This window comes from Azolla caroliniana, unplaced genomic scaffold, assembly GCF_043228905.1.
Source record: "Azolla caroliniana isolate FFs.n. ecotype wild unplaced genomic scaffold, voAzoCaro1.0.p SCAF_22, whole genome shotgun sequence".
In the NCBI taxonomy this organism is placed as follows: domain Eukaryota; kingdom Viridiplantae; phylum Streptophyta; class Polypodiopsida; order Salviniales; family Salviniaceae; genus Azolla; species Azolla caroliniana.
In genome coordinates this window covers 6,354,584-6,381,388 of record NW_028230457.1, presented here as the reverse complement: position 1 = coordinate 6,381,388, position 26,805 = coordinate 6,354,584, and the positions used below count along the sequence as shown (strand labels likewise).

Here is a 26,805-nt window from a genome sequence, read left to right as displayed (position 1 = left end):
AGTCCAAAGTAGTCACCAATTTACTTGATTTGGTATGCGCTAAATCTTTAAATTTTCAACATGTTCCGGTTGAGATTATTGCTTGTAGGAAAGTGGTCGGTTAAAACTTATAAATTTCCGGTTAGGATTATAAGAAGCAGAGAAATTTGGAGTAGGGGCTATAGACTTTTCCGAACATAAACTGTTCATCTTGATTCTTGTTGTTGGAAAGGCCATATTATTAAATTATTGAAGGTTAACTCTCTCTCTCTCGCTCGCTGTTTCTCTCTGTGACTGACTCTGACTCGAACTCTGACTCGGACTCTGACTCTGACCAGTCGCAACAGAGAGCAACGAGTAGACGACTCATACATCCATTTCTTCACTTTCTGTTGCTACGCTGTCCGAACCTTCCATGGCCTCTTCTGTCATTCTAGGCAGCAACAACAGCAGCCGCAGCATCTCTTCTTTGGTCCACCTCCATGGATCAGGCCTTCGTTCCGCCGCCCAAAAATTCATCACAGTTCGCCACGGATCTCATTTCCTGCAAACTCGAACTAGAAAGAGACTCGGTAAGACTGCATGTAGTTATTCTCTGACACAGATCGTGAGAGAGAGATGATGATGATGATTGTAGTATTGTAGTCTCATAGGAGGCGACTAAACTATGACCTATGGGATCTATATAAAAAAAATAACGTCATTTCATGATAGTGTCTCTTTGAGAGATCAGCGGTACAATAGCACCTTCATTAATCTTTTCATGAATGTTTTTCTATGCACAAATTGGGAGCATATACAGGACCCCTTTAAGAAGCTGAGGTTTACTTGGACAAACTTTCAGAGACTTGTGGTTGATTGGTGCATTTACTAAAATGGATGTCAGGAAACATGTTCTGGGAAAGTTCAATAGACACATCAAAGAGAAATATTGAATTCCAGATGATTGCAAGAGATGCAAAAATGGCTTGAATTCTCATGTTTATGATGAATTCCAAAGTTACATCTATGTTTTCTCATTACGATGAAGAATTTTATTGTTCTGGTTTTTATGATGATGGTGAATTTCATAGTTACATCTATGAAATTCAATGACGATGAATTTCATACTCTCATCTATTACTTCTCACGATCATGATGGTGAATCTCATATCAATGGTATCTTTGAATTCTCATTGTGATTGAGTCGAACATGATGTTGTAATCCTTGAGTATTTTGTTACATTAGTTCATTATTTTATCACATTGCGGTGTCATAAGTGAAGTGACCACATTCCATGCATCTTTTATATTACGAGTGGAAACTGCTTTTTTGGTTTATTATAAGCTTGTAATTTATGTTTTACATATACCTTCTTTGTCCCTCTGTTTTGATATTACTTTATCTGAACATGAGCTTACAGGAAAAATGATTGCTTTCTGTTATCAGATATTTGTGCTGGTGTTGGAAACACATTCGGAAACTCGTTTAGGGTCACAACATTTGGCGAATCACATGGTGGAGGTGTCGGATGCATCATTGATGGGGTTCCTCCCAGACTTCCTCTCTCTGCAGAAGATATGCAATTCGAGCTTGATAGAAGGTTGCATTTTTTTATAATCTTCTACAAGTCTGATGATCTTTCTTCTTAAAACTATGGTTCAGTATAAAGCTTAAATGGAGCATGTTCTTTCACTGTGTTCCATTCTTGTAAAAAGCTGTAGCTTTAACTGCAATATCCACATGTGATAAGCTAAATAGTCTAAAGAAAGCTCATTAATTATAACTGGGCGATGATAGGAGGCCAGGCCAGAGCCGCATAACTACTCCACGCAAGGAAACCGATACTTGTTCCATCCTATCTGGTGTTTCAGAAGGTTTGTTTCATCCTCATTCTGCTCTCCAGATTCCACTATCATTGGTCTTAAGGTGTCCTTTCTTTTTATACAGGTTTGACATTAGGAACTCCTATTGCTGTTCTGGTGCCAAATACAGACCAAAGGGGAGGGGTTAGTTTGTTTTTATATCCCTCTCTATAAGGTCAGAAATTTCTTCCAGGGGAGGAAATGTTGTCATTGATTTAATCATGTAGCTTGTTTTAGGATTACAAAGAGATATCAGTTGCATATAGACCATCGCATGCTGATGCTACATATGACTTTAAATATGGGATTCGAGCTATTCAGGTGAAGATTTTCATATTTTTCCAAAATGCGATACATTTAGTCCTTACAACATAACAGTTACATTTATGGGATATTGTTTGAAAACAGGGTGGTGGTAGGTCTTCTGCTAGAGAGACCATTGGACGAGTGGCAGCAGGAGCCGTGGCTAAAAAGATTTTAAAAAAGTTGTGTGGAACAGAGGTCAAGTTTTGGACTTACCTTTTTATGACTTGATCTCTTTGAATCTCTTGTGTATTGACACAAAGCTTCTGGTTTTTTAGGTTCTTGCTTATGTATCAAGGGTTCATGATGTAGAACTGCCAGAAGATGCAGTTGATTATGAAAAACTATCCATGGATGAAGTAATGGCAATGTGGACTATGCATTTATTTATAACAAATATTTATGCTTACAAAGCTCAAGAATATATATGATGCCTACTTTTTCTTTCGTAGATTGAATCGAATATTGTGAGGTGCCCGAATCCTATTATGGCTGAGAAGATGATTGAGGCCATAGACAAAGTTCGTGTAAAAGGCGACTCAGTTGGAGGAATTGTGACCTGCATTGCACGCAATGTCCCACGGGTAATTCCTCTTTTGGATTCTTCATTGTACACACACAATACTATTGGTAAATTCCAGCTTATGGGAAATGATGGAAACTTGACAGGGATTGGGTTCTCCAGTATTTGACAAGCTAGAAGCAGAACTAGCCAAGGCTCTAATGTCATTGCCTGCAACAAAAGGTTTTGAAGTGGGCAGTGGATTTGATGGTAAAATAGATGTAATCAGGAGCACGGAAAATGTGATGAATATTTTCAGGTATATATGGGGGAAGAAAGTAACTTGTTATGTTTTGTGTTAGGCTCTCTACTTAAAGGAAGTGAACACAATGATGAGTTCTTTATTGATGAGGCTGGGAATGTTCGGACTCGCACAAATCGTTCAGGTGGAATTCAGGTAACATTATGTATATGTATAATGATCTTATTCCTGACTCTGTATTTCTCCTTTTTAAATTGGTAATCAACATTGTAAATGTATGTGTAATCAGGGGGGTATTTCCAATGGGGAGACTATTTACATGAGAGTGGCTTTTAAGCCAACTTCAACTATCACGGTCTCTTTCATCAGCATCTATATTTGTTTAGTGAGCGTTTTATGACGAATGCAGTGCTTTTATAATTGTTTATTTTCTTCTCTTCTCGCAGAAGTCCCAAAAAACTGTTACAAGAGAGAAGAGTGAGACAGATTTACGAGCTCGAGGACGACATGATCCATGTGTTGTCCCTAGAGGTTCATTTGAGTTGCTTCTCTTTTGGTAAAAGAAATTTTGCAAGCATTTTGTGTTTTTCTGTTTTCTTATCGTTTATATATATATGGCAGCTGTTCCGATGGTTGAAGCAATGGTTGCTCTGGTACTTGTGGATCAACTCCTACAACAATATGCTCAGTGTCAGATCCTTCCGACAGATCCAGTTTTGCAAGTACCTGCGGTGAATTTTAATGCTGAATCAAGCCCCTTGTAGAATCTATCATGTATCATATGCTCTGCCTAACCATTTGCTTAAGAGCACTATACTGGTGATGTGGGTTTTCAATTGTTGTAAAGTTTATCTGGGTGTCTAGTTGTGAATAAGTGCCTCAGTTTGAAAGGGAGATAGTCAACAAGGTTTTGCAGAGCGCTCCCAATCTCCTGCATACAGGGCGAGCACGTGAACAGCTAGGCAAATAATCAGGCGTTTGCTTTTTAACATGATCAGTGTTGCAACCCAATAGTGCGCTATATATTTGTATAAACAAGTACATTTTCTGAACTAAATAAGGGTGTGCGTTTAACCAATGTCAGATCATTGTTGCAAGTTATCACAACTAGCATGGAATCGTTTGTAGGTTTCTGGCACTTCCTAAACTAGAATGCGTGTTTTTATTTTATTTTTATCCTTTGCTGCATTTGGAATTTGCCTGTTACCGTAAAGAAAGAAAGAAAGAGTCATAATTGTGTTGTTGGAATTTTATATCGACAAATATTACATCAGTTTTGATATGTTTGTATCGATTCCATTTCCCATGAATACTTTTAGTTTTTAAAAAAGAGAGGTGGAGAGGGATTCTTATGGAAGAATATTTATTTACACATGGAATGACACTAATGAATGAAAATGCATGCTTCAAGGTTTTGGTGACATTTAAAATCTCCAATAATTTGTTGTCGGCAAAAGGGTTCCATCTCTTTAGATACAAATTTTACATTTTTAGGCAATGAAACTCCCCAAGCTACTACATTTGAAGTTTGAACCTTCGTGAATGCCCACCTTCCAAACCATGCCCTTTACTTTTATCGACAAAAGCCAATATGGTAGTGCTTACTTTTGCTTACCTTTATTTTCAATTGTTGATAAAGAGAGTTATGATTCTCAACAAAGATGTACCTCACTCTAAAGTTTTAAAGTTTTGTTGTCAAATGAAGGCATCTATTTGGTGATGATGGGAAAGGGGGCATAAATGTGTCTACGTTGAAGAAGGATTAAACAAGGACTTGTTACTTACATTCACTTGCTTTGAACAACTACCATGGTATTTGGTTAATCTTCACCTCCATGTGATGAATATAAAGCTAGATGATAAGTTGTTCACAAGATTCATGAGCAATCCGGGTAGAGAGCATTGGGCTGCAGTAAAGTGGATACTTCAATACTTGAGAGGCACCTTGGGCATGTGCCTCCGATTCGGCTTAGGTAACCCTTTGTTAGAAGGTTCTATTGATTTAGACATGTCGGCTGATGTGGATACCAGTTGGTCCACGTCCAGATTTGTAATGACTTATGCAGGGGGAGGCATCTCATGGCAGTTGAGGCTGCAGAAGGCCAGGGTGTTATCAACCCTGGAAGCGGAGTACATGGCTGCTGTAGAAGCCGACAAGGAGATAATCTGGATGAAGGAATTCATTGGAGAGTTGGGAGTTCAGTAAGAGGAATTCCGACTCTCTGCGACAATCAGAGTGCCATCCACCTTGCGAAGAATGCCTCTTACCACGCAAGGACCAAGCACATCCAGATGAGATACCATTGACTCTAAGAGAGGGTAGAAGAAATGGAGTTTGCTCTGATTAAGATCCACATAACGGAGAACGGATTGGACATGCTGACAAAGGTGTTGTCGGCAGAATAGTTGGACGTGTGTTAGAGACTAGTCGTATTGACGAAGCATCCCATGCTAGAGTGAAGGGAGAGTTTGTTCGGAAACACGTTGTCGTGGAGGATTCCGACAACTAGGAGAAAGTCCATTGAATGCGTGTGAGCCAGGGTGTGCACGGATGCACATAAAAAGGATCTTATGTACATACAAATGTAAATATCGAATTATTAATAAGTACAAGGCAATGTATTTTAATAGGTATGATCCCACAAAAAGAGGGGAATAATAGTGTGTGATGGAAGAAAATCGTGGGAGAATCTTTGACAAAAAAGGTTGTCATTACCATTGATGTAACATCAACCCTCCCTCTCCTTGGAGCTATAAAAGGAAGGAAGTCTATTTTGGGGATCAGTCATTTTAGAGGGGAAAGTGCTGCCAGATTGGGATCTCGAACGCTTCAAGGTTTCTATTCTTCTTGTTTGGATCGGTGGCATGAGGCCTTTGCTTGCATCGGAAGCCCGAGTGCTCTTGACCAGAGGCTCACTTGTGTGTGTGTGTAAGTGTACTGAGGCCGAAGCTCAGCTAGCTGGCCTAAGGCCATCTTTTGTATTCTTCTCTGTTTTAATCGATTATTTGGAATTGTTGTATTCAACTACTCTCTTTGAGGTGCTTGCTTGTCTCTCTCTCAATCGTGTCAATATTCTTAACTTGTCTGTGGTGTTCGGGGAGGTATCGTTCCTCCCTTCTCTGTTTTGCACTTTCCTATTTGTTCCGGCATGCCCGTGTGCTCAACTCTCGGAATCCGGCGACAGGGCCAGATGGACTATAGTCCAACGAGCCCGTGTGCTTGATATCCGACCTCTGGTAACCGGATCGGATCTATCGTTGCAAATCTCAATGACTGCCCATTCTTAATCTCCTTGGTCCGAGACCCCGGTGGTCCCGCTCGAGCCACCCCACAAGCTGCGATATCCGCGACATATTTGGTGAACCCGACGTGAATAGGTTGGAAAAGGAGTTCCACGATGAGAGGCAGTGAGTTGGCCGAGGCGATGGTCGTGGCCGTTGACCACCTGTTGAATGCTCGAAAGAGCTCCGTTGGCCTCGACAAGGCCATGGAAACTATAGTCGACACATCAGGATGATTTAGTGGGAAGGATGTCACGAGTTATTTGGAGGCCTATAAGGCTGAGATGCTCATGAGGAACATCCCTGAAGAGAGACGATTGAACAGCTTCGCTAGGGTCATCCCGGGTGCAAATTGTCGTCTGGATTGGCCCGTACCGTTGTGCTAGACCACCGAGACAGATCTAGACTATCTCGTCTTTGTCCACCATCACATTGATGGACCTGAGCGCGTCACAAATCTCCTTTATCTTAGTGGTGTAGTTCGTAACTGACATATCTCTTTGCCGCATGTTGTTCAGCTCCGATAGGAGCTGCAACTTACGGGTTGTGGTACTCGCGGCGAAAATCTTCCGAAGATTTTCCCAAGCCTCCTTTGGAGTTTTTGCATCCTTGATGTAACCGAGCATATGATCGTGCACATTGGATGCGAGGCAATACAATACTTGGCTCGCTCCTTGCTCCCATGCCGGGAAATCTTTGTGTGCCAGCTCCGGTGCTACCTCGTTGGTTCCTTCCACATAGCTCCAATATCCATGCCCCAGCAGGTACTGGTGCATTTTACATGACCATGATGCATAGTTGCTCCGGTTGAGCTTTTTTGTCGGAAGTGAACTTGCCATTCCTTTGTCCATTTTAGGTTCTCTTCTGTTCTTCACCGGGTGTTAGGGTTTGTTTTCACTAGTCGCTCATCAGCTGCAAAGGTTCTCAACCCTCGCACTCTAATACCATGTGAAAGTTAGCGTGCGGAAGCGTATGCCAAACTGGCTCTGCTGGATAGTAACAGTAAAGAGAAGAAGGTTTAATGGAAGCTTAACATAGAGAATAAACATACATAGGAGAGAGAGAGAGAGAGCAGAACGTAAAACTCTATTAAAAAATAACACTCTGTAACTCTATACATAGAATGTGCTCGGAGAGCACTTTTATACAAGTTCATCAAGGACTGACAGAAGTACCGATAGGTACTTCAATGCTCACACGAGCGACTGTCATTGACTCCCAAAAATATCCCTACGTACTAGGCTGGATCGGTAGGCCTCTAACGGCCTACCGGTTTCAATCTGATCCAGGTCTCTGATCTGACTCCTGGTTTCGGATATCATCCAGACACTGATCCGGCTCTGGCTTATTTAGCCGATCCGGATCCAGTTGAGCTTGCTTGCTCAACAAGTCCCTTCGTAAGAATGTCAGCAACTGTTGGGAAATAGGTCCCTCCGGATGGGAAGGGAGAAACCGTATGAGGAGGACCTGACTACGGAGAGCCGGATGGCGCAGGCCCGGTATGAACCGGATGAGGAGTACCCGGCTACGGAGAGCCGGATGATACAGACTCGGTGAAGACCGGATAAGGAATACCCGGCTACGGAGAGCCGGATGGTATAGACCCGGTGAGAACCGGATGAAGAGACATATTCGTAAATATGTTTCTGAGAGCCCATCGAGGCTACATTTGTAAATAGCCGAAAAGTCATATTAGTATAAATATGACTTAGGGCAAACTTTTAGTAACTGTTGTTGTCATTTTTCCTTGTTGGTGCAAGAAGAAGAGAGAGCACGTAATAGTGTACAGAGAGAGAGAGAGAGAGAGAGAGAGAGAGGTCGTTGCCTCTGTTGTAGCCGCCGCCTGTGGCGAAGATACGTGAGCACGAGGTCGGTGCCTCAGTGAACTCACTGTTGTATATTCCTACATAGTGACAGTTTGCAGCCTGTGGGTTGCCGTGGTTTTTCCCTTAGTTTGGGGTTTTCCACGTAAACCTCCTGTGTACCTTTTCTCTCCTTTGCGTCGTGTTTTTTTTTTTTTTTTCCTGTTTTCTGTGTATGAAAAGAATCTCGGTTGTGGCCGAGCGTCGTGCATAAGGAGCATTGCGTTCTCGACAACAACTTGCTAATTGGTACTTACATACAACAGATCCACTTCTCCATCAATCACTTTTTCTCTAACAAAGCGATAATCCACTTCAATGTGCTTTGTTCTTGCATGGAACGTTGGGTTTTTTGCGAACTGAATACTACTCATATTCTCACACCAAATTGTGACTGCACCATCTATATACACTCCCAAATCAGCAATCAATCTTTTGATCCATACTTCTTCTTATGTAGCTATTGCAGAGCCTCTATATTCAACTTTAGTACTTGATAATGCAACAAAAGCTTGTTTCTTGCTGCTCCATGAAATAGTTGCACTTCCCAATGTAAACATATATCCACTTGTGGATCTTCTATCAGTTTGGCTTCCAGCCCAATCAACATCCGTATATCCTTCTAACTTTATGTCCAGATTAGCCCTGTAAAACAATCCATAGTTTTGAGTAGCTTTTACATACCTCAAAATTGTTCTAATGCAATCCAAATGTGGCTTTGTTGGTTGTTGCATAAACTGGCTGACCAATCCAACTGCATAACTCAAATCAGGTCTTGTTATAGTCAAGTATATGAGGCTACCTACCATAGACCTGTACATGTTCACATCTGCTATTTTTGCTCCCAAATCAGCCCTCAATTTGCAGTTCTTATCTAGTGGTACATCAATAGGTTTGCATCCAAGCATTCCATACTTTTTTGGCACAGTTGTAACATACTATTTTTGCAGCATATATATTCCACTTTCACATTTGATCATCCATATGAAATTGCATTTCAAGATTTTTCTTTAGCTTGTTTAGCTTGTTTATTTCATCCATATGGTGCAGAACCCATCTTTTGGCTGCACTTACAGCAAGTAGGGTACTCAATGTTGCCATTTTTGCAACCGATGCAAATGTCTCATCATAATCAATTCCTTGCATTTGGGCATATCCCTTTGCAACAAGTCTTGCTTTATGTCTACTTACATTCCCATTTGAATCGTGCTTTGTTTTGTAGACCCATTTGCAACCTACAACATTTTTTCCTTTTGGTAACTTTACCAAATCCCATGTTTTGTTTTTAGCCAATGCATCTATTTCCTCTTGCATTACATTCACCCATTTCTTCATAGATTTTGCTTCATCAAAACTATTTGGATTAGGGATTTGTACCACTTTAGATATATATGCATAATGCATTGCCATGTATGTATCATAACCATATCTTTCAACAATTTTTTCTCTCTATCTAATCTTCTCAGTTTCTGATTTGTATTTTTCATTGCTCTTTCAACACCAGGGACTTTCAAGGCTTGTGTACCTTCCGTGTTTCTAGATCCTTCATCAGACATCTCATATTCTGGCATCTTCTGTTTTTCCTTTTTATCCTCATATTTTGTCTTACTTTTTTTCCACTCCAAGCATTTGATTCAGATTTACTACCTGAGTTTTCAGATGAAGCAGTCTGTGCTATCGATGTTGGACTTTGCTCTTCAACCTTGTTTCCATTTCCATGGCAATCGCTTTCATTTTCAGATTTATTTCTTCATTTTCATTGTCTTCATCAGTTTTTGCATGTTGTTTTGGGCTGTACCAACTACCCAACTCATCAAATATCACATCACGGCTTACTACAATCTTTTTTGTCAAAGGGTTATAACATCTATACCTATCACACAAAAACACATTTTTCAGCTTTTGGATCAAGCTTACTTCTCACTTCAATAGGTACATGAATATAATATAGAGAATATGCGGAATAATGCTCGGCCACAAGCGAGTCTTCAACTACTTCGTTGAGAATTACAATCATAGAAATGGGAATGTGGAGATAGATGCACTTATACACAAAACACTGAAAGAGAGTACACAAAAAAATGATACACAGGATCTTTACGTGGAAAACCCTAATAGGGAAAAACCACGGGAGCCCACAAACTCCAAACTATCACTATGAAGAGAGGAAATACAAAATGCAGGCACAGAGGCAACGACCTCTTCCTTGCAATCTTTGCCAAGCGGCGGTTACAACAGAGAGTGCTCGTAACTACTCTCACTCTCTCTCCCTCTCCCTCTCTCTCTCTCTCTCTCCCTCTCTATACAACAGTTACACCCAAATTACTCTTACGATGATCTACAACCACACTAACTAAATAGTGTTTGCCCTAGGTCATATTTATACTAATATGACTTTCGAGCTATTTACAAATATAGCCACAATGGGCTAACAGAAACATGTTTACATCTATGTCCCTTCATCCGGTGAGAGGTTCTCACCGGGCCTGCGTCATCCGGTTCTCACCGGGTCTTCCTTGCCGGGTATTCATCATCCGGTTCTCACCGGCTCTGCGTTGCCGTGTACTCATATCCCATCCGGAGGGACCGAAATCCTAACAAACTCCCCCTTCACTCTGGCATGGGATGCCTCATCAATCCGATCCTCTTCCTGCATGCATCTAGCTTGTCAGGTGTCAGCACTTTGGTCAACATATCTGACCCGTTCTCCTCTGTGTGGATTTTCGTCAGCGTGAACTCCTGATCTTCTACTCACTCTCGGATCCAGTGATACCTGCGCTGGATGTGCTTTGTCCTGGAATGATAGGCAACGTTCTTTGCAAGGTGGATGGCACTCTGACTGTCACAGTAGAGCCAATATTCCTCTTGCCAGATCTCTAGCTCTTCGATGAAGTCCTTCATCCACAGTATTTCCCTACCGGCTTCCACAACTGCCATGTACTCCGCTTCCGTGGTGGACAATGCAACTGTCTTCTGCAGCTTCGACTACCACAAGACAACTCCCCCTGCATATGTCATGACATATCCGGATGTTGACCAGTTGGTATCCGCATCAGCCGACATGTCCTAATCCGTGAATCCGTCGAGTTGGGGTTTACCTGAGCCGAATCGGAGGCACATACTCGAAGTGCCCTTCAAATACCAGAGTATCCATTTTACCGCATTCCAGTGCTCCTTGCCAGGATTGCTCATGAACCGGCTCACCACTCCTACTACGTATCCGATATCCGGTCGGGTACACACCATTGCGTACATCAAGCTAACGACAGCTGAGGCATATGGTATCTTCATCATATCCACCTTCTCTGCCTTCATCTTCGGGCTTTGCTTACTGTTAATCCTTAGGGCCAGACAATGGCCTAACACAGGGTGTCTCCGGAAGACACTTCACCAAAGGGGTGTTACGGCGAGATAACTTAAGACACAACGATTAATCCGACTTAACTGGCTACTTAGCAATAAGGCATTCACTTAATACACGCGTAAGATATAACAATTAATACAGAACGGTAATCAACACGTGAAGATAAAACAAGAAGCTTATATTAATTCTCCATTAAAGTTTTACATTGTAACTGGGCCTTTATATAGGTCACCGGTGCTGCGTACAAAACGGTGCCAACCGGCACTTGTTCGGAACCGGTCCGGATCCGAATCGGCATACCGATTCCAGTCCATCCGTTCACTACATAATTATAATCTATTCTACTTAATTAAAATAGATTCCGAATAACAATCCCTTTCACATTCTGGTCTTTAACTCCTTTGCCAGCCGGGTAACACTTACCGGATAATCTGCAGTTTGTCGAGAGTGTCGATTTGACCCGTTTCGCATCTGACATGTTGAACCGTTGAGTCACCTTTGTCACGTATTTCTCCTATGACAGCCACAATTGCTTCCTTGACCGGTCCTGGATGATATGCATCCCCAGTATCTGTCTTGCGGGATCCAAGTCTTTCATGTATACAGTCGTTTATCTTATCAATGGGTCTCCCTCACTACCATTGAAAGGTGATGTCCTACAAAGGGTGTGGACAGGAAAGGATTGTTCAATTCCTCTCAAGGATGTCTCCTACCGACAACTGAGGGTGTTCGGATGTCTAGTATATATGCATGTATCTAAGGATAAGAGGTCGAGGCTCAACAGTAAGTCGAAAGCATGCATATTCATGGGATACTCAGAGGACGAGTTCGGCTATAGGCTGTGGGACTTAGTCGATAAGAAAGTAGTGAGGATTCAAGACCTAGTCTTCTTGGAAGACAAGATGATGGAGGATTGGAAGCAACAGAAGTCGGGATCGACTTCCCAATCAACTCCCATTACTACTGACTTAAGGCCAATTGAACCGACATAGTTAGTTGTTCGGAGACAGCCAGTCGGCATAGTCGAATCCAAGTCGGTCGACTCGGAGCAACCGAACAATACAGATGACTCGGAGTCAGCAGATCTATTGAAGTCAATCGAGGACTACGAGTCAGAATCGGCTAACCCTCAACGACGGGTCGACACATATGAAGTCGAGCCAAGAGAAGAGTCGGCAGAGACATCCGGACTGGAGCTAACGACGAGTGGAAGGAGATACCCACTCAAAGAAAGGAGAGCACTGACAACATATGCCAGTCAATAAATCCTCTTGACTGATGGAGGTGAGCATGAGTACTATGATAAGGCCATTGTTGACGAGCATAAGGAGAAATGGTAGAGTGCAATGCAAGATGAGATGGACTCCTTGCACAAAAATTACACTTACGACTAGGTAGAGTTACCGAAAGGTAAGAGAGCACTTAGAAATATATGGGTCTATAAGGTGAAGACTGGAGAAGTCGACAATAGACCCAGATATAATGTCTGCATTGTGGTGAAGGGGTTTCAACAGAAAAAGAGTGTCAACTTTGACAAAATTTTCGCACCAGTCATAAAGATGACATCAATCAGAACTATTCCGAGCATTGCTGCTAGCATGGATCTGGAGATTGAGCAGTTGGATGTCAAAACAACATTCTTGCACGGGATGCTGGATGAAGAAATCTACATGCAGTAGCCTGAAGGCTTTGAGGAGAAAGGGAAAGAGAACATGGTGTGTCGATTGAAGAAAAGTTTGTATGGGTTGAAATAAGCTCCACGCCAATGGTACAAGAAGTTGGAATCCTTCATGATAGAACATAGGTTCCAAAAAACACAAGTTGATCACCGTGTGTTCGTCAAAAGGTACGATGAAGGGGATTTCTTGATTCTCTTACTATATGTTGATGACGTTTTGATAGTCGAACAAGACACAAAGAAGATTGTGAGCTTGAAGAAAGCATTAGAAAAGTCGTTTGCCATGAAAGATCTTGGACCGGCTAAACAGATCTTAGGGATGCACATAGTTCGGGATAGAACTAAGAAAGTGTTGTGGTTGTCACAAGAGAAGTATGTGACAAAGATCCTAGAAAGATTCAATATGTCGGAAGCAAAGGCAGTCAGCTCTGTGTTGCCGACCAACTACAAGCTTAATGCTAAACAATGCCCGAGAGGGGAGAGAGAAAAGGCTGAGATGAGGAAAGTATTGTATGCCTCGGTGGTCGGTAGTTTGATGTATGCTATGGTCTGTACGAGACCAGACATAACATTTGATGTGGGAGTAGTGAGTTGATACATGAGTAATCTAGGTAGAGAAAATTGGGCAGCAGTAAAGTGGATACTCAAGTACTTGAAAGGAACCTCGAGCATGTGTCTTAGGTATGGTGTCAAAAAACCTATGCTCGAAGGGTTTACCGACTCGGACATGTCGAGGGATGTAGACTCAAGTCAATCCACTTCAGGGTACATGATCACATATGCAAGGGGAGTAGTGTCATGGCAGTCACAACTGCAGAAGTCTATGGCTTTGTCGATCACGAAGGCGGAGTATATGGTAGCGGTAGAGGCCGATAGTTGAGAGTCGAACTCAACTTCCCATAGATAGGTTTCACACTACCTCATGGACATGTTGGGCTAGTTTTGTAAATAGTAGAAAGGTCACTTGCCCTAGCTTAGTTCGTATATATAAACCAACACATTGTAACTTAGTTTTTTTAGTTGGATGCCTTTGTTAATGCAATAGACAGTTTAGTCTATCTCTGTCTTAAGAGCTCTCTCTCTCTCTCTCCCTGTTGCAACACACACACTCTCTCTCTCACACACAATCATCTTCCGCTGCATTGCAATCACTCTTGCCTTCATTTCCTTACATGGTATCAGAGCGTGTGGTTGTCTGATTAAGCCTATTCAACTGTGTTGTGCTGCACGCTGACGATCAACAAAACCGGCCCATCGACAGAGAAGAAATCACCATGAATACTCAGATAGGAAGCGCTCTTCCTACCAAGAAGCTCGACAGAACGAACTTTGCATCTTGGGAATACAAGATGCATCAATACCTTGTCGGACAAGGCTACTGGAGCTACATCGAAGGAGCTCACGAATCACACCCCAACCCAACACACGCTGACTATCCCGTGTGGGAGTAGACCGCAAGCCTTGTGCTGTATTGCCTTGTATCTTGCGTTCATGATCATATGCTTGGCTACATTCGAGAGGCAAAAATGACGAAGCAGGCATGGGAAAACCTCAAGAAGATTTTCGCAGCCAATACGGCCGCACGAAAGCTCCAACTTCGATAGGAGCTGAACAATCTTCAACAAAGGGACATGTCAATTAGCAACTACACCTTAAAGATCAAGGAGTTGTGCGATGCCCTTGGATCGATCAATGTTAGCATTGACGACGAAGAAATGGTGCAGATATGCCTCGGTGGCTTGGTACCGTGTTTTGGCGCAATAAGATCGGCCGTTCTCACTAGAGAGAATCCTCCCTCCTTTTTTGATCTCCAATCATTGTTGCTAGTCGAAGAGAATCACATGCGTCAAAGGAACAACGCGAATGACAAACAAATGCTATATTCGAACTTTGATGGAGGAAGAGGACAAAGCCGCAGAAGGAGAGGTCGATTCGGCCAAGGCCGACACAACCAAGAGCGTAACTCCCACCAATGGAAAGCAGACAGAAACGGCCCCAGAGAGTTTGGCGGAAGGGGGAGTCATCACGCTGGACCAAGAAACCGTAGGAACCCAGTTGAGTGTGTGTATTGCGGAAAACCCGGCCACTATGAAGAGGAGTGTCGGAAGAACAAGCATGAGCAAGGCCGACAACTAACAAATTATGCCATGAACTCCGACTTCGGTGACCATGGTGGAATGTTCATAATGAAGCACAAAGCGCACTCCATGTCCGCACTTGCATCAACTACCGCTTCCACTCCGAACAACATATGGTTTGTCGATTCGGGAGCCTCCAATCACATGACGTCCCATGAAGATTGGTTTTGGGAAATACGGAAGCCCGAACGTCCCAGATATGTTGAAACTAGAGATGACACAACTCACCCAATACAGTATATCGGGAATGTCCCATTCGGAAACGACGACAAACAAACCTACCTCCAGAACGTGTTGCATGTCCCCACCATTATGAAAAACCTGGTCTCAGTTGGCTAGATTTTCGAACAAGGAATGCAAGTATGCTTCAATAATGACAAATGCTTCATCGAAAAAGGCGATGAAGTCATAGCTCACGGCCGACGAGAAGGCCATATGTTCATCCTCGAATTGAGCGAGGTAAAGTTGGCCATGTTCACAAAGGGCCAGAAAGTCGAAACCAACTTGAAACTGTGGCACAAGAGAATCAACCACATCAATCTCCAGAAGCTCCAAAACATGCAATCAAAAGGAGTTGTAATCGGACTCCTGAACTTTACGGCGAAGGAGATTACAGGCGTATGCAAAGCATGTCAGTTCGGAAAGCAACACCATCACCCATTCCCTAAAGAGCAGAATGTGAGCAAAGGAATCCTGGATGTCGAACATTTAGATGTGTGGGAACCAGCCCAGACAATAACATTCGGCGGATGCCGATACTATGTCACGTTCATCAACGACTTCTCTAGGAACACCTGGATCTATTCGATGAAGCAGAAGAGTGAAGTGTTCAAGCACTTCCAGACATTCAAGGCCAAAGTCGAAAAAATTACGGGTCGGCATGTACGCTGTCTTCGATCAGATGGAGGAAAAGAATAATTTTCAAAGGAATTTACGGCATATCTCCGAAAAGAAGGAATCCGACGAGAGTTCTTGTGTCGACACACACCTCAGAAAAACGGCGTAGCAGAGCGCAAAAATCACCATGTGGTAGAAGTCGCACGAGTCATGATGAACAAGAAGAACCCGCCGAAATCATATTGGGCAAAAGCGGCAAATATGGTCGTATATCTCATGAATAGGTGCACAACCTCGGGAGTACATGATATAACTACGCATGAGAATTTCTTCAAAAAGAAGCTGGACTTGTCACATGTCTGCATTTTCAGTTCTATCACCTACGTACATATTCCCGACGATATGCGACAAAAGCTTGACCCAAAGTCAGAGAAATGTATCTTCGTAGGATACTCACTCAAACAGAAGGGGTACAAATGCTACAACCCATCTACCCGTAAGGTTCGAACAAGTCGAGACGTAGTCTTCGACGAATACGCATCCTGGTACGCACCAGAGAATACTTCGACTCCAACCCCACTCGACGCGGATGACACTGAAATAGAAATAGAAGTTGGGGATCGGCTCTCACAGATGTTAGAAGACACCCCAATTACGACACGGCTGAGTGGGCCATCAGAGCCGCCGAGCGATGAAAGCACATCTTGGTCGAGTCCAAAGTTGGACAAAGGGAAGGCGAAAATGCAGGAATATGAAGATCAGTTCGAATTCGAATCGACCCTCTCCCTTGATAGTGAGTTGGAAGGCCTTGACACCGCGACAGACGGCGTGAAGAAAGCTTTTGAATCCTCGAACGAAAAGCTACGCCGGTCCACTCGAGAGAAGAACCCCGTAAACTGCTACGTCTACGACGAGTACATGGTGTATCACTACGCTTTTATGATGAAAGTAGCGTCAGTATGGGAACCGAAAACGCTTTCCGAAGCCGCAAAGGATCCGCGATGGGTCGACGGGATGTATGAGGAGATGGAAGCTTTATGCAAAAATGAGACATGGGATCTCGTTCCTCTCCCCCCGAACAAGAAAGTGATTGGCTGCAAATGGATATACAAAGTAAAATACAATGCCGACGGATCCGTAAATTGCTTCAAAGCACGGCTCGTTGTGAAAGGCTACGCGCAAACGCACGGCATAGACTACAAAGAAACCTTTGCTCCGGTGGCAAAGATGACAACTGTACGGACAGTAATTGCACTCCCCGCAGCGAAGGGATGGCACCTCCACTAGATGGACGTGAAAAATGCTTTCCTCCAAGGAGAATTAGAAGAAGAGGTGTAGATGATACAACCACCTAGATTCGAATCGCGTAAGCATCCGCATGCCGTATGCCAACTCAAGAAGCCACTCTACGGCCTCAAACAAGCACCGCATGCTTGGCACTCGAAGATCACGCAGTATCTTAACCAAGTCGGATTTTGGATGTCAAAATCCGACACCTCTCTGTACATCCGAAACGGGTCGGATAGCCTGATCATCATCATCCTATACGTGGATGATTTGGCCATCGGAGGAAAGGATCTCACCGAGATTGACAAAGTCAAATCACTTCTTTCCGACAAATTCTAAATGAAAGACTTACACGAGCTCCATTACTTCCTAGGTATTGAAGTAATTCAGACATCAGTTGGAATAATGATCTCTCAACGACACTACATTCTCAACTTACTCTACAAGTTCGGAATGACCGAGTGCAAACCTGTGTCTACCCCTCTTGATCGTAATCTCAAGATCGATGCCAATTCTAGAACCGCTGAGAGTGAGTCGACTTAGTATTGACAACTGATCGGTAGTTTGATCTATCTGACCATTACACAACCCGACCTCAGTTATTCGGTCGGTCTACTTAGCCAGTTTATGCAAAATCTGCGAAATCTTCATCTGGACTGCGCTAAGAGGATACTTCGGTATGTCAGTACGACAATGGACTACGGCATTATGTACAAGACGAATGCGATCATTCGACTCGAAGGGTACACAAACGCGGATTGGGCAAGATATAAAGCAGACAAGTGATCCACATCCGGATTCGTCTTCTCTCTTGGTAGCAGAGCGATCTCCTGGAGTAGTAAGAAGCATCCAACAGTCGCACTGTCGAGCACGGAAGCCGAATACAGGGATGCAATAGTCGCTGCATGTGAAGCCGTTTGGCTCAAACGCATACTAAAGGATCTAGGCGTACCCATCAAGGATCCAATTCGCCTCTACTGTGACAACATGAGCAGTATCTACCTGGCGCGGAATCCCGTATTCCACACGCGGACTAAGCATATCGAAGTCCACTACCACTTCATCCGTGAGCGCGTACAGGCTGGAGAGATCGACCTACAACATACTAGTACGCACCTCTAAGTTGCTGATATATTTACGAAGGCCTTAGGCGTCGACAAGCTCGGACAATTTGCATCTAACCTTGGTCTCACGACATCCACATTTGCCGAACTTAAGGGGGAGTACAGGTACAGGAGACATGGAAGCAAAACGCAATGATACACAACACATACGCAATTGATCAAGTATGTGAGTACGCAACACAGCCAACTAGACAAGTCGAAGTATGAACCGAACAACCTTCTCGACAGATAGAAGTTGTGTTCGAAGGGGCGTGTTGATAGTCGAACTCAACTTCCCATAGATAGGTTTCACACTAGCTCATGGACATGTTGGGCTAGTTTTGTATATAGTAGAAAGGTCACTTGCCCTAGCTTAGTTCGTATATATAAACCAACACATTGTAACTTAGTTTCTTTAGTTGGGTGTTCTTATGTGGATGCCTTTATTAATGCAATAGACAGTTTAGTCTATCTCTATCTTAAGAGCTCTCTCTCTCTCTCTCTCTCTTTCTCTCTCTCTCCCCCTGTTGCAACACACACACACTCTCTCTCAATCATCTTCCGCTCCATTGCAATTACTCTTGCCTTCATTTCCTTACAAAATTTTTAAACATTTTCATTATTTCCAATTTTATTTTTGCAAAATTTTGAAAATGTTTCCTAAAATGTGAGAATTAGGCTTAAAATGAAAACGTTGTTTAATATATATATATATATATATAAATTATAAATAAAATAAAATAATTCTTGCCCCTCATTTGGGCTTATTTCGCATGCTCACCTTGTGAGCTCGGGTCGTGTCACATGTTTAGCTCTCTTCTCTTCCATACCCCTCCTATGACTTCTTTCGATGATGTGGATGGGGTCCCCAACCAAATCTCTTACACTCTCTTACTTGTCTAACACAATCACATGATGAATCAAGAGAGTAGATTTATCAAGAGAATGCAAGATTAAATCTAGTCTACTTTCATAGCCAAATATTAAGCCTTTTTATCATTACATGCTTCCCAAATTTGATCTCAAACAAGAAAACTGAGTCTATTATGCCATTATAATAACTACAAGTAGAGTATGAGAGATGAACCGCTCCATTGCACCTGCCTTTGCGTTAGCGCACACAACCAAGGATGTCGCCGCTCTTGCGGCTGCCTCTGCAGGCGTACACACAGGTCTGCCTCACGCCTTAGCTCTTCAAGATGCCTCTCATCATGCTTCCTTATCTTCCTCTTCTCATGCTCCATTTCCTCATGCTCCCTTACTTTCCTCTTCCCACGAATCCTTGCCTTCATTTGTTGCGGCTATTGGAACAACTGCCACATGTATGGCTTATCTGATAGCATGCGAACAGGGGAATAAGACAATGGTGATGCCTGCATATTCACTTGTTACTGTAGCACCAAGTGGACAAGCAATTTCAGCCGCTAAGGTTGTTGCACCAAGGTCGTCGGAGGGATCATCTACCGAAGGAAAGGCTAGGATTGGAAGAGATAGCAAGAAATCAAATGTGGCAAGAACTTTGCTTAATGGGGTTGTAGGTGATGGTTCGATGAACATTGATGCAAGTTCAAGATAGGAACACTCACCACAAGGTCGCGATCAGCTTTATCGGGGCTCCAGTGTATCTAACCCAGATGCAACTCCTATTTCGGACAATGTGGTTGAACTTCTCTTATCGGAACAAGATAGGATTCATATCTTGCGAGAGATTCAATTGATGGAAAGGTGGACGATCATTGCACATGTGTTGGGGATTCGTTCGTCGTGTGTTGATCTGCGTTTATTGTTGCAAGCTGTTTTAAAATAGGATGTTGACGATATTGTGGATGTGCAGATGTTAGGAAGGAACTACTATCAACTCGAGTTTGAATCAGATCGAATGGTGCCATTTATGTTAGAAAGGAAAGCTATCGCAATCAAGGGAGGATGGGTTTCTTTTCACAAATGGATCCACAATTTCTCGGCAAACCAGGTACATCATGACCTTGACTCTTTTTATACATGTATGGTGGTTCTCCCAAACTTGCGTAAACAATGGACAACTTCTATCGCATTAATTGTTGCTACAATTGGTACGGTATTAGAGGTATATGATAAACCACGAAAAGAAGGAAACAAAATGTTAGGTGCGATGTTGGCTAAGATTCTGGTTTCTAAAGCTACAATATTGCCATCTCACATTCTGTTGCCCAATTTGTTAGACTCAACGCAATCTTCATATTCTCAGAAAATCATGTACCGAGGTCTGCCCAATCAATGTTTTCAGTGTTTCGGGTTTGGCCATTTGGCCAAACATTGTCATAAGTTTCAAAATGCCTCTCATATAGTGGAGCCCTCTATGGCCATTATTCCATACAAGGCCTCATCTGAAGGATGGACTATAGTAGGGAATAGGAAAACATCTCGACCAAGTAAAACTCAACAAGTACAGCCTAATAACCTTCAGGAATTTCCTCCCCTTCAAAATAAATATACAACACTTTAGGTAAATGATGAGGATCCTCAAGTGCCACTTGTGACAGGTTCATTGATCTCATCGAAGACTAATACATGTCCCCCAATGACAACAATGCCTTCGAAGTCATCTTCTCGGTTGATAGAGGGTCAACCACCTACCAAAACAATCTCGCCAAATAAATTGAAACAGAAGGAAGATGACATGGAGATTGAAATATCTCAGCAAAGGAAAGCTAGACCTACAAGGGCAACAGAAGATGGTGGTCGTCACTATCCGACGATTGGAGGAAACTACACCAATACCTACAATTGGTAATAACAAAGGAAAAACTCTTTATGAGAAAAAGGAAACAATGGAAGTAGAATTGTTATTGACAAAGAAAGAGACCAATGGTTTCAAGTTTGGATAAGGTTGTCAAAGAGCATAGGGTTCACAAGTATGCAGGGAAGGACTTGCTAACAAAGCGACAAATCCGTGCTCAAGAGGGCGCTAAGATAGTCAGGATGTTCTCCTTGAGAAACAGACATCTTCAAATCATATGTAGTATGGAAAAGTTAAATATCCTTTCCTGGAATGTGCAAGGCCTAGGGGGTCAAGCCTTTCCTAGATTTAAAGGACTTATACGAGCAGATTTAGATACACCTAATGTTGGTGCTATTGATATTCTTTTTTTGCAAGAGCATCACTTGTCCACTGATAGGATACAGAGTTATGGTTCCATCTTGCTAGGGAAATGGATACATTTCTAGGTCCCAGCGATAGGTCCAAATAGTAGACAAGCTGGTTTATGTATGGCTATTAAAGAACAATGGGCATCCATCATACTCTCGGCAGGTACTATGTTGAATAAAAGAGTGCAATTTCTTATTCTTCTAATAGGACCTCAAAAGACTGGTATTATAAATCTATATGCTTCTAACTCAGCCTCAGAAAGAGCTTCCTTTTGGATTTCTCTTTCTGAATACGCCGGATTAGTAGATTCCTAGCTTGTGGGTGGTGACTTTAACATGATTGAAGAAGCATCTGGTAGAAGGGGAGGCTCAATCAGTACAATTACAAGCCGCAAAGCTAGAGCTTGGGATTCCTTCTGTTTCTCTTTTGGTTTATTGGACCTATGAAATATTCATTCCATTTCTTGAATGCAAGGCCTCTTCATTTCTCCCGGTCAAATGGTAGTGTGGTTGCAGCTAATTTGGCACGATTGGATAGGTTCTATGCTAGTAATTTTTTTGGGGAAGCTTTTGGATCTATGGGAATTATTGTCGGGACGGTAACTTTTGATCATTATCCATTGAAGTTAAACATTGTATTCACCAAAAGATCCTATCTTAAACAATTCCATATCCCGACCTCATTGCTTGCTGATGAAAATCATAGAGTTTCTATAGCTCAAATCTGGTCTAAGTATAGCTTCTCTTATGCCTTTCTACTCAGAGATATCACTTAAGCTATCCTTGATGTCAAGAGCTTCTTCATAAACATAGTTGCCTCTTCAATTGATCGATGCAATGCACAAATTTCTAATTTGCGTCGAGCATTGGCAGCAACACAAAAGTTATTGGAAAAATACCCAACCTCACCTATGTTGCTCTCGGAGTTACAAGTAAAAAGCATTTTAAAAGAAAAGCAACATGCGAGAGGCTTGTATTTCTACTAGCGTAATACAACTTCTTGGTCATAGAAGCAAGATAGGGTTAACATGGAGTTTTTCAATCAATTTAAACAAAAGTATAAAACACTATCTATCAAAACCCTAAAACGACTTGATGGCTCTTATAAAACGGATGATTCTGAGATGCGGGACATAGCTACGACATATTACCATTAGTTGTTATTTGCTAAATCCTTTTTAGAGGAAGATCTTAATAAGAGACAACTTGTACTAGAAATAGTACAACAGAAGGTCACTCATGTAATGGCTTCCCAGTTGCTTCAACCATTTACAAACACTAAAGTCTAGACAATGGCTAAATCCTTGGGTAAATATGTGTCCTGGAAAGGATGCCATAGGAGTGGTATTCTATTTGCATTACTTGGACTTGTTGGGGCCTATTCTTACAAGAGCAGTTAATTTAATTTTCTCAATAGGGAATATGCCTGATGAATGGACAAAAGGAATCATATACATGATTCTGAAATAAGATGCTCAATGTAATGAAATCTCAAAATGGCATCCAATAACTTTGCTTAAGGACATCTATAAAATAGTAGCAAAGACTATAGCCAATAGAATGCGACCGCTGCTTCCCTCGATTATACATGATACAGAATCATGATTCCTTCAAGACAGAAGCATCTTTGACAATATCTTCCTTTTTTGGGAGATGATTGCATTGGCTCAACATCACAAACACTCCCTTGCTATACTATTATTAGACTTTGAGAAAGCATATGATAAAGTAGATTGGGACTTTCTAGAGGCAGTTCTATTAAGATTAGGGTTTCCAAGTGCATGGATAAAAGGTGTGTTTGCATTATATAGACATGCTTCTAGCTCGGTTCTATTTTCTGGAGGCAATGGTACATTATTTCCAATTTCCAGATCTATTCAACAAGGTTGTCCATTAGCACCATTTCTTTTCATTTTATTTGGGGAAGCTCTATCATCTTTTCTTAGATCCTCAATGGCGACTATCCAAGCAATAGCCTTACCTATTGCAAACTCGATAGTTCTTGATGCTGAGTTTGCGGATGACACTTCTCTTTATATTCGCGGAGATGTTGCTAATCTTGATCGGGTACAGAATGCTTTACAGATATTTTTAGATGCTACTGGAGCCTCTCTCAATTGGAATAAATATGTAGGCCTTTGGGTCAATGATGAACCGCGTCCAGAGTGGTATCTAGGCCCGGCGTTCCGTTGGCTAAATCATGGGGAGCCCATTCGTTACTTAGGTTGTCTTGTTGGTATAGATTTACCATCGAAAGTGATGCTATCACCATTGCTATTATCAATTAAGCATAAGTTGGTATATTGGGACTCGCAACAGTTATCCCTTGCAAATTCGGTGTTGCTGGCCTCAATGTGGTTTATCGCATCTGCTTGGTTGTTCTATAGGTCGGCAATCATGAAAGTTCAAAGCCTCATATGCAACTTCCTCTAGGGTGGAAAAAATGGGTCTCGTGTAGTGGCCAAGGTGGCAAGGGATGTTTTGATTAGGCCAAAAAGTCAAGTAGGTTTGGCTTTAATAGATCCCTTGATACAATCTCGAGCTCTCTTGACAACATTTGTAGTCAGAGGGTTGTTGCCAGGGACAGAGGCATGGAAGGGTATGTTGCTTAATCAGCTGATGCAATTATCTCCCAAGACAGGAGGAAACTGGTTGCCTTCTTTGAAATGGATGTTCTTGACAGATGTACAGACACCAAGACGGAATCTAACATTCAATAGGTTTCTTCTAGGAATCGTCAAAGCATGGAATGTAATCAAGATTTTTTTACGCAAGAGGATCCCTAACACGTGGGATGGTTGGATGAATCAACCACTTTTGGCTAATTCTCTCGTCTAGGATTCTATTGGAAATGTATTAGGCCTTAGACCTCGTCTTGCATGGGGAAAAGTTGACAATGGGCCAACAACATCAGTAGGATCCTGGATTCATTTTCAACAGATGCCAGAAGTGGATTGGCTTAAGCAGTTACACTCGATATATGGGGTTAAGAAAATGATCATGGATATTTCAGCGGCCTTCTCATAGACCTCAGCGCGATTTCAGCCAATGCATGAACATATGTGGTTTGGTTGCCTTACGAATGACATTATGCTCTTTGTTAAAGGAATTTCTACAGACGAGTGTATTTTTTATTTCCATATTCAACTGGATAATAAATTGCAGCCTTATACACCCTCTGATAATTTACTACAAAGCCTACTCGTTGTTCCAGTTAGGGTGATTGCCAAAACTGGTAAGAAATGGCTCTTGGATCCACAACTGTCAATAGCTCATTTGTGGCATATGCTTTGGTTATATGCACAACAACCAGTTAATAAGCTGATGTGGAACCCAAGGGGATGGTTTTGGACTAGTCCCATGATGGATCCAATGAAGAAAGTTCTGTTCTTTCAGTATACTCTGAAATTTGGTAGAACGTTACTCATGTCTAAGAATATTCCAACTCCTGCGGCTCAAAAGAAATGGAATAAGTGGGGTGTTTCAAGCAATCATTTGAAGGCTTATTGGAAATGGATTTGGTCTTTTAGTGGACCAACAAAATAGATTCTCTTCAAATGGCTTTTACTACATGCAACATTACCAATAGGTCAGTCTTTTCCCAACTTGGGAACAGTCGGCGAGCAGAGTATTGTACTACTTAGCGTCTTGTGTGGGCGAACAACTCCTAAGCTACATTCGGGATGCGAAAACGCCAAAGGATGCTTGGGGAAATCTGAAGAAGATCTTCGCCGCAAGCACCATAGCCAGGAGGCTTCAACTCCAACAAGAGCTGAGCAATTTACGACAACGCGACTTGTCGGTGGCTAATTACACCTCGAAGATCAAAGATATATGCGACTCTCAAGCCTCTATCGATGTGAACGTCGAGGAAGGCGAGATGGTGCAAATCTGTCTCGGGGGATAGGCGTCGAAGTTCGGAGCGTTCCGAACTGTTGTGTGTACACGGGAGAATACGTCATCGTTTTCCGACTTACAGTCGATGCTCCTTATAGAGGAGAACCACGCGGGTGTGTCGACGAGCACGCATGCCGATAGCAAGATGTTGTACACGGAGGGAGATAGGCCCCGTGGTCGTGGTGGACGAGGCGAGTCGGTGCGCAATGGAGGCGGCTGACAGGATCAAGGAAGAAGGCACCGAAGTGATGCCGACAGCAATTCCGGACCCTCCGGAAACAGGGGGAGTCGAGGCGACGAGAATCGGCAAGGGAAATCCGCCGCAGAATGCTGGTATTGTGGCAAGAAAGGTCACAGGGAGAGCGAGTGTTGGAAAAAGCGCGCCGATTCGGAGAGAACTGGGTCTAGATCAAGTTCCAGAAAAACCGACAAGGGTAGTTGGCAGAAATCGCACTACGCCGAACGTTTCGGAGAAGGTTCAGCCTTCGTGACGAGACACGAAACGAACTCGATGAAGAAGTTCGCCCCGAAATCGAACGAGGTGTGGTACGTCGACTCCGGTGCATCAAACCACATGACGTGCCACAAGGAGTGGTTCTCATACCTTGAGAAACCGATGCAACCGGGAGTAGTCGCAACCAGAGACGACTCTCCGCATCCGATCGCGAATGTCGATGAAGTTCCCCTGACCATGTCGAGTAGAAAGGGAAACTCATGAATGTGTTACACGTCCCGACAATCACAAAGAACCTGGTGTCGGTCGGGCAAATCGTCGACCAGGGGATGCAAGTCCGATTCACGCATCTCGGGTGCTTCATCGAGGAAGAAGGCCGAGTTATTGCGCAAGGGCGCAGAGACGGGAGGATGTTTATCCTCGACTCTAGTGATGGTGGCATCGCAATATTCGCGAAAGGACAGAAAGTCGAGTCGGATATCGACTTATGGCACAAGCAGATAGGTCACGTCAACTATCAATGGCTTCAGGACCTGCAATCGAAACAGGTGGTGTTCGGATTGCCCAAATTTAGTGGCCGGAAGGCACAAATTTGTGAAGCTTGCCAGCTAGGGAAGCAACACCAACTTCCCTTCCCTAACGAGCATAACCGGAGCCGGAACAAGCTCGACCTGACACATTCCGATGTATGGGAGCCGGCACAGAATGTTAGTCTTGGCGGGAGTCGATATTTCGTCTCCTTCATCGACGACTATACGCAACATGCGTGGATCTACCTCATCAAGAAGAAGAGCAAAGTCTTCGACTGTTTCCGGGACCTCAAAGGGTTCGTGGAAACGGAAACAGGATGAAAGATCAAGTGCCTATGGTCAAATGGCGGAAA

At 42.8% G+C, this 26,805-nt stretch overlaps 1 protein-coding gene across 1 annotated transcript; it reads left to right on the top strand.

Moving 5' to 3' along the window:
- Positions 1-311: 311 nt before the first annotated feature.
- On the top strand, positions 312-3,969 carry LOC147849888 (uncharacterized). Its single transcript, XM_087337177.1, has 13 exons — positions 312-551; positions 1,409-1,562; positions 1,760-1,836; positions 1,910-1,968; positions 2,062-2,145; positions 2,233-2,325; positions 2,406-2,486; positions 2,580-2,711; positions 2,797-2,899; positions 2,992-3,086; positions 3,181-3,246; positions 3,338-3,422; positions 3,513-3,969. The coding sequence occupies exons 1-13, from the start codon at positions 395-397 to the stop codon at positions 3,653-3,655; spliced, it is 1,329 nt and encodes a 442-aa protein (XP_087193303.1). The 5' UTR covers positions 312-394; the 3' UTR covers positions 3,656-3,969.
- Positions 3,970-26,805: the final 22,836 nt, after the last annotated feature.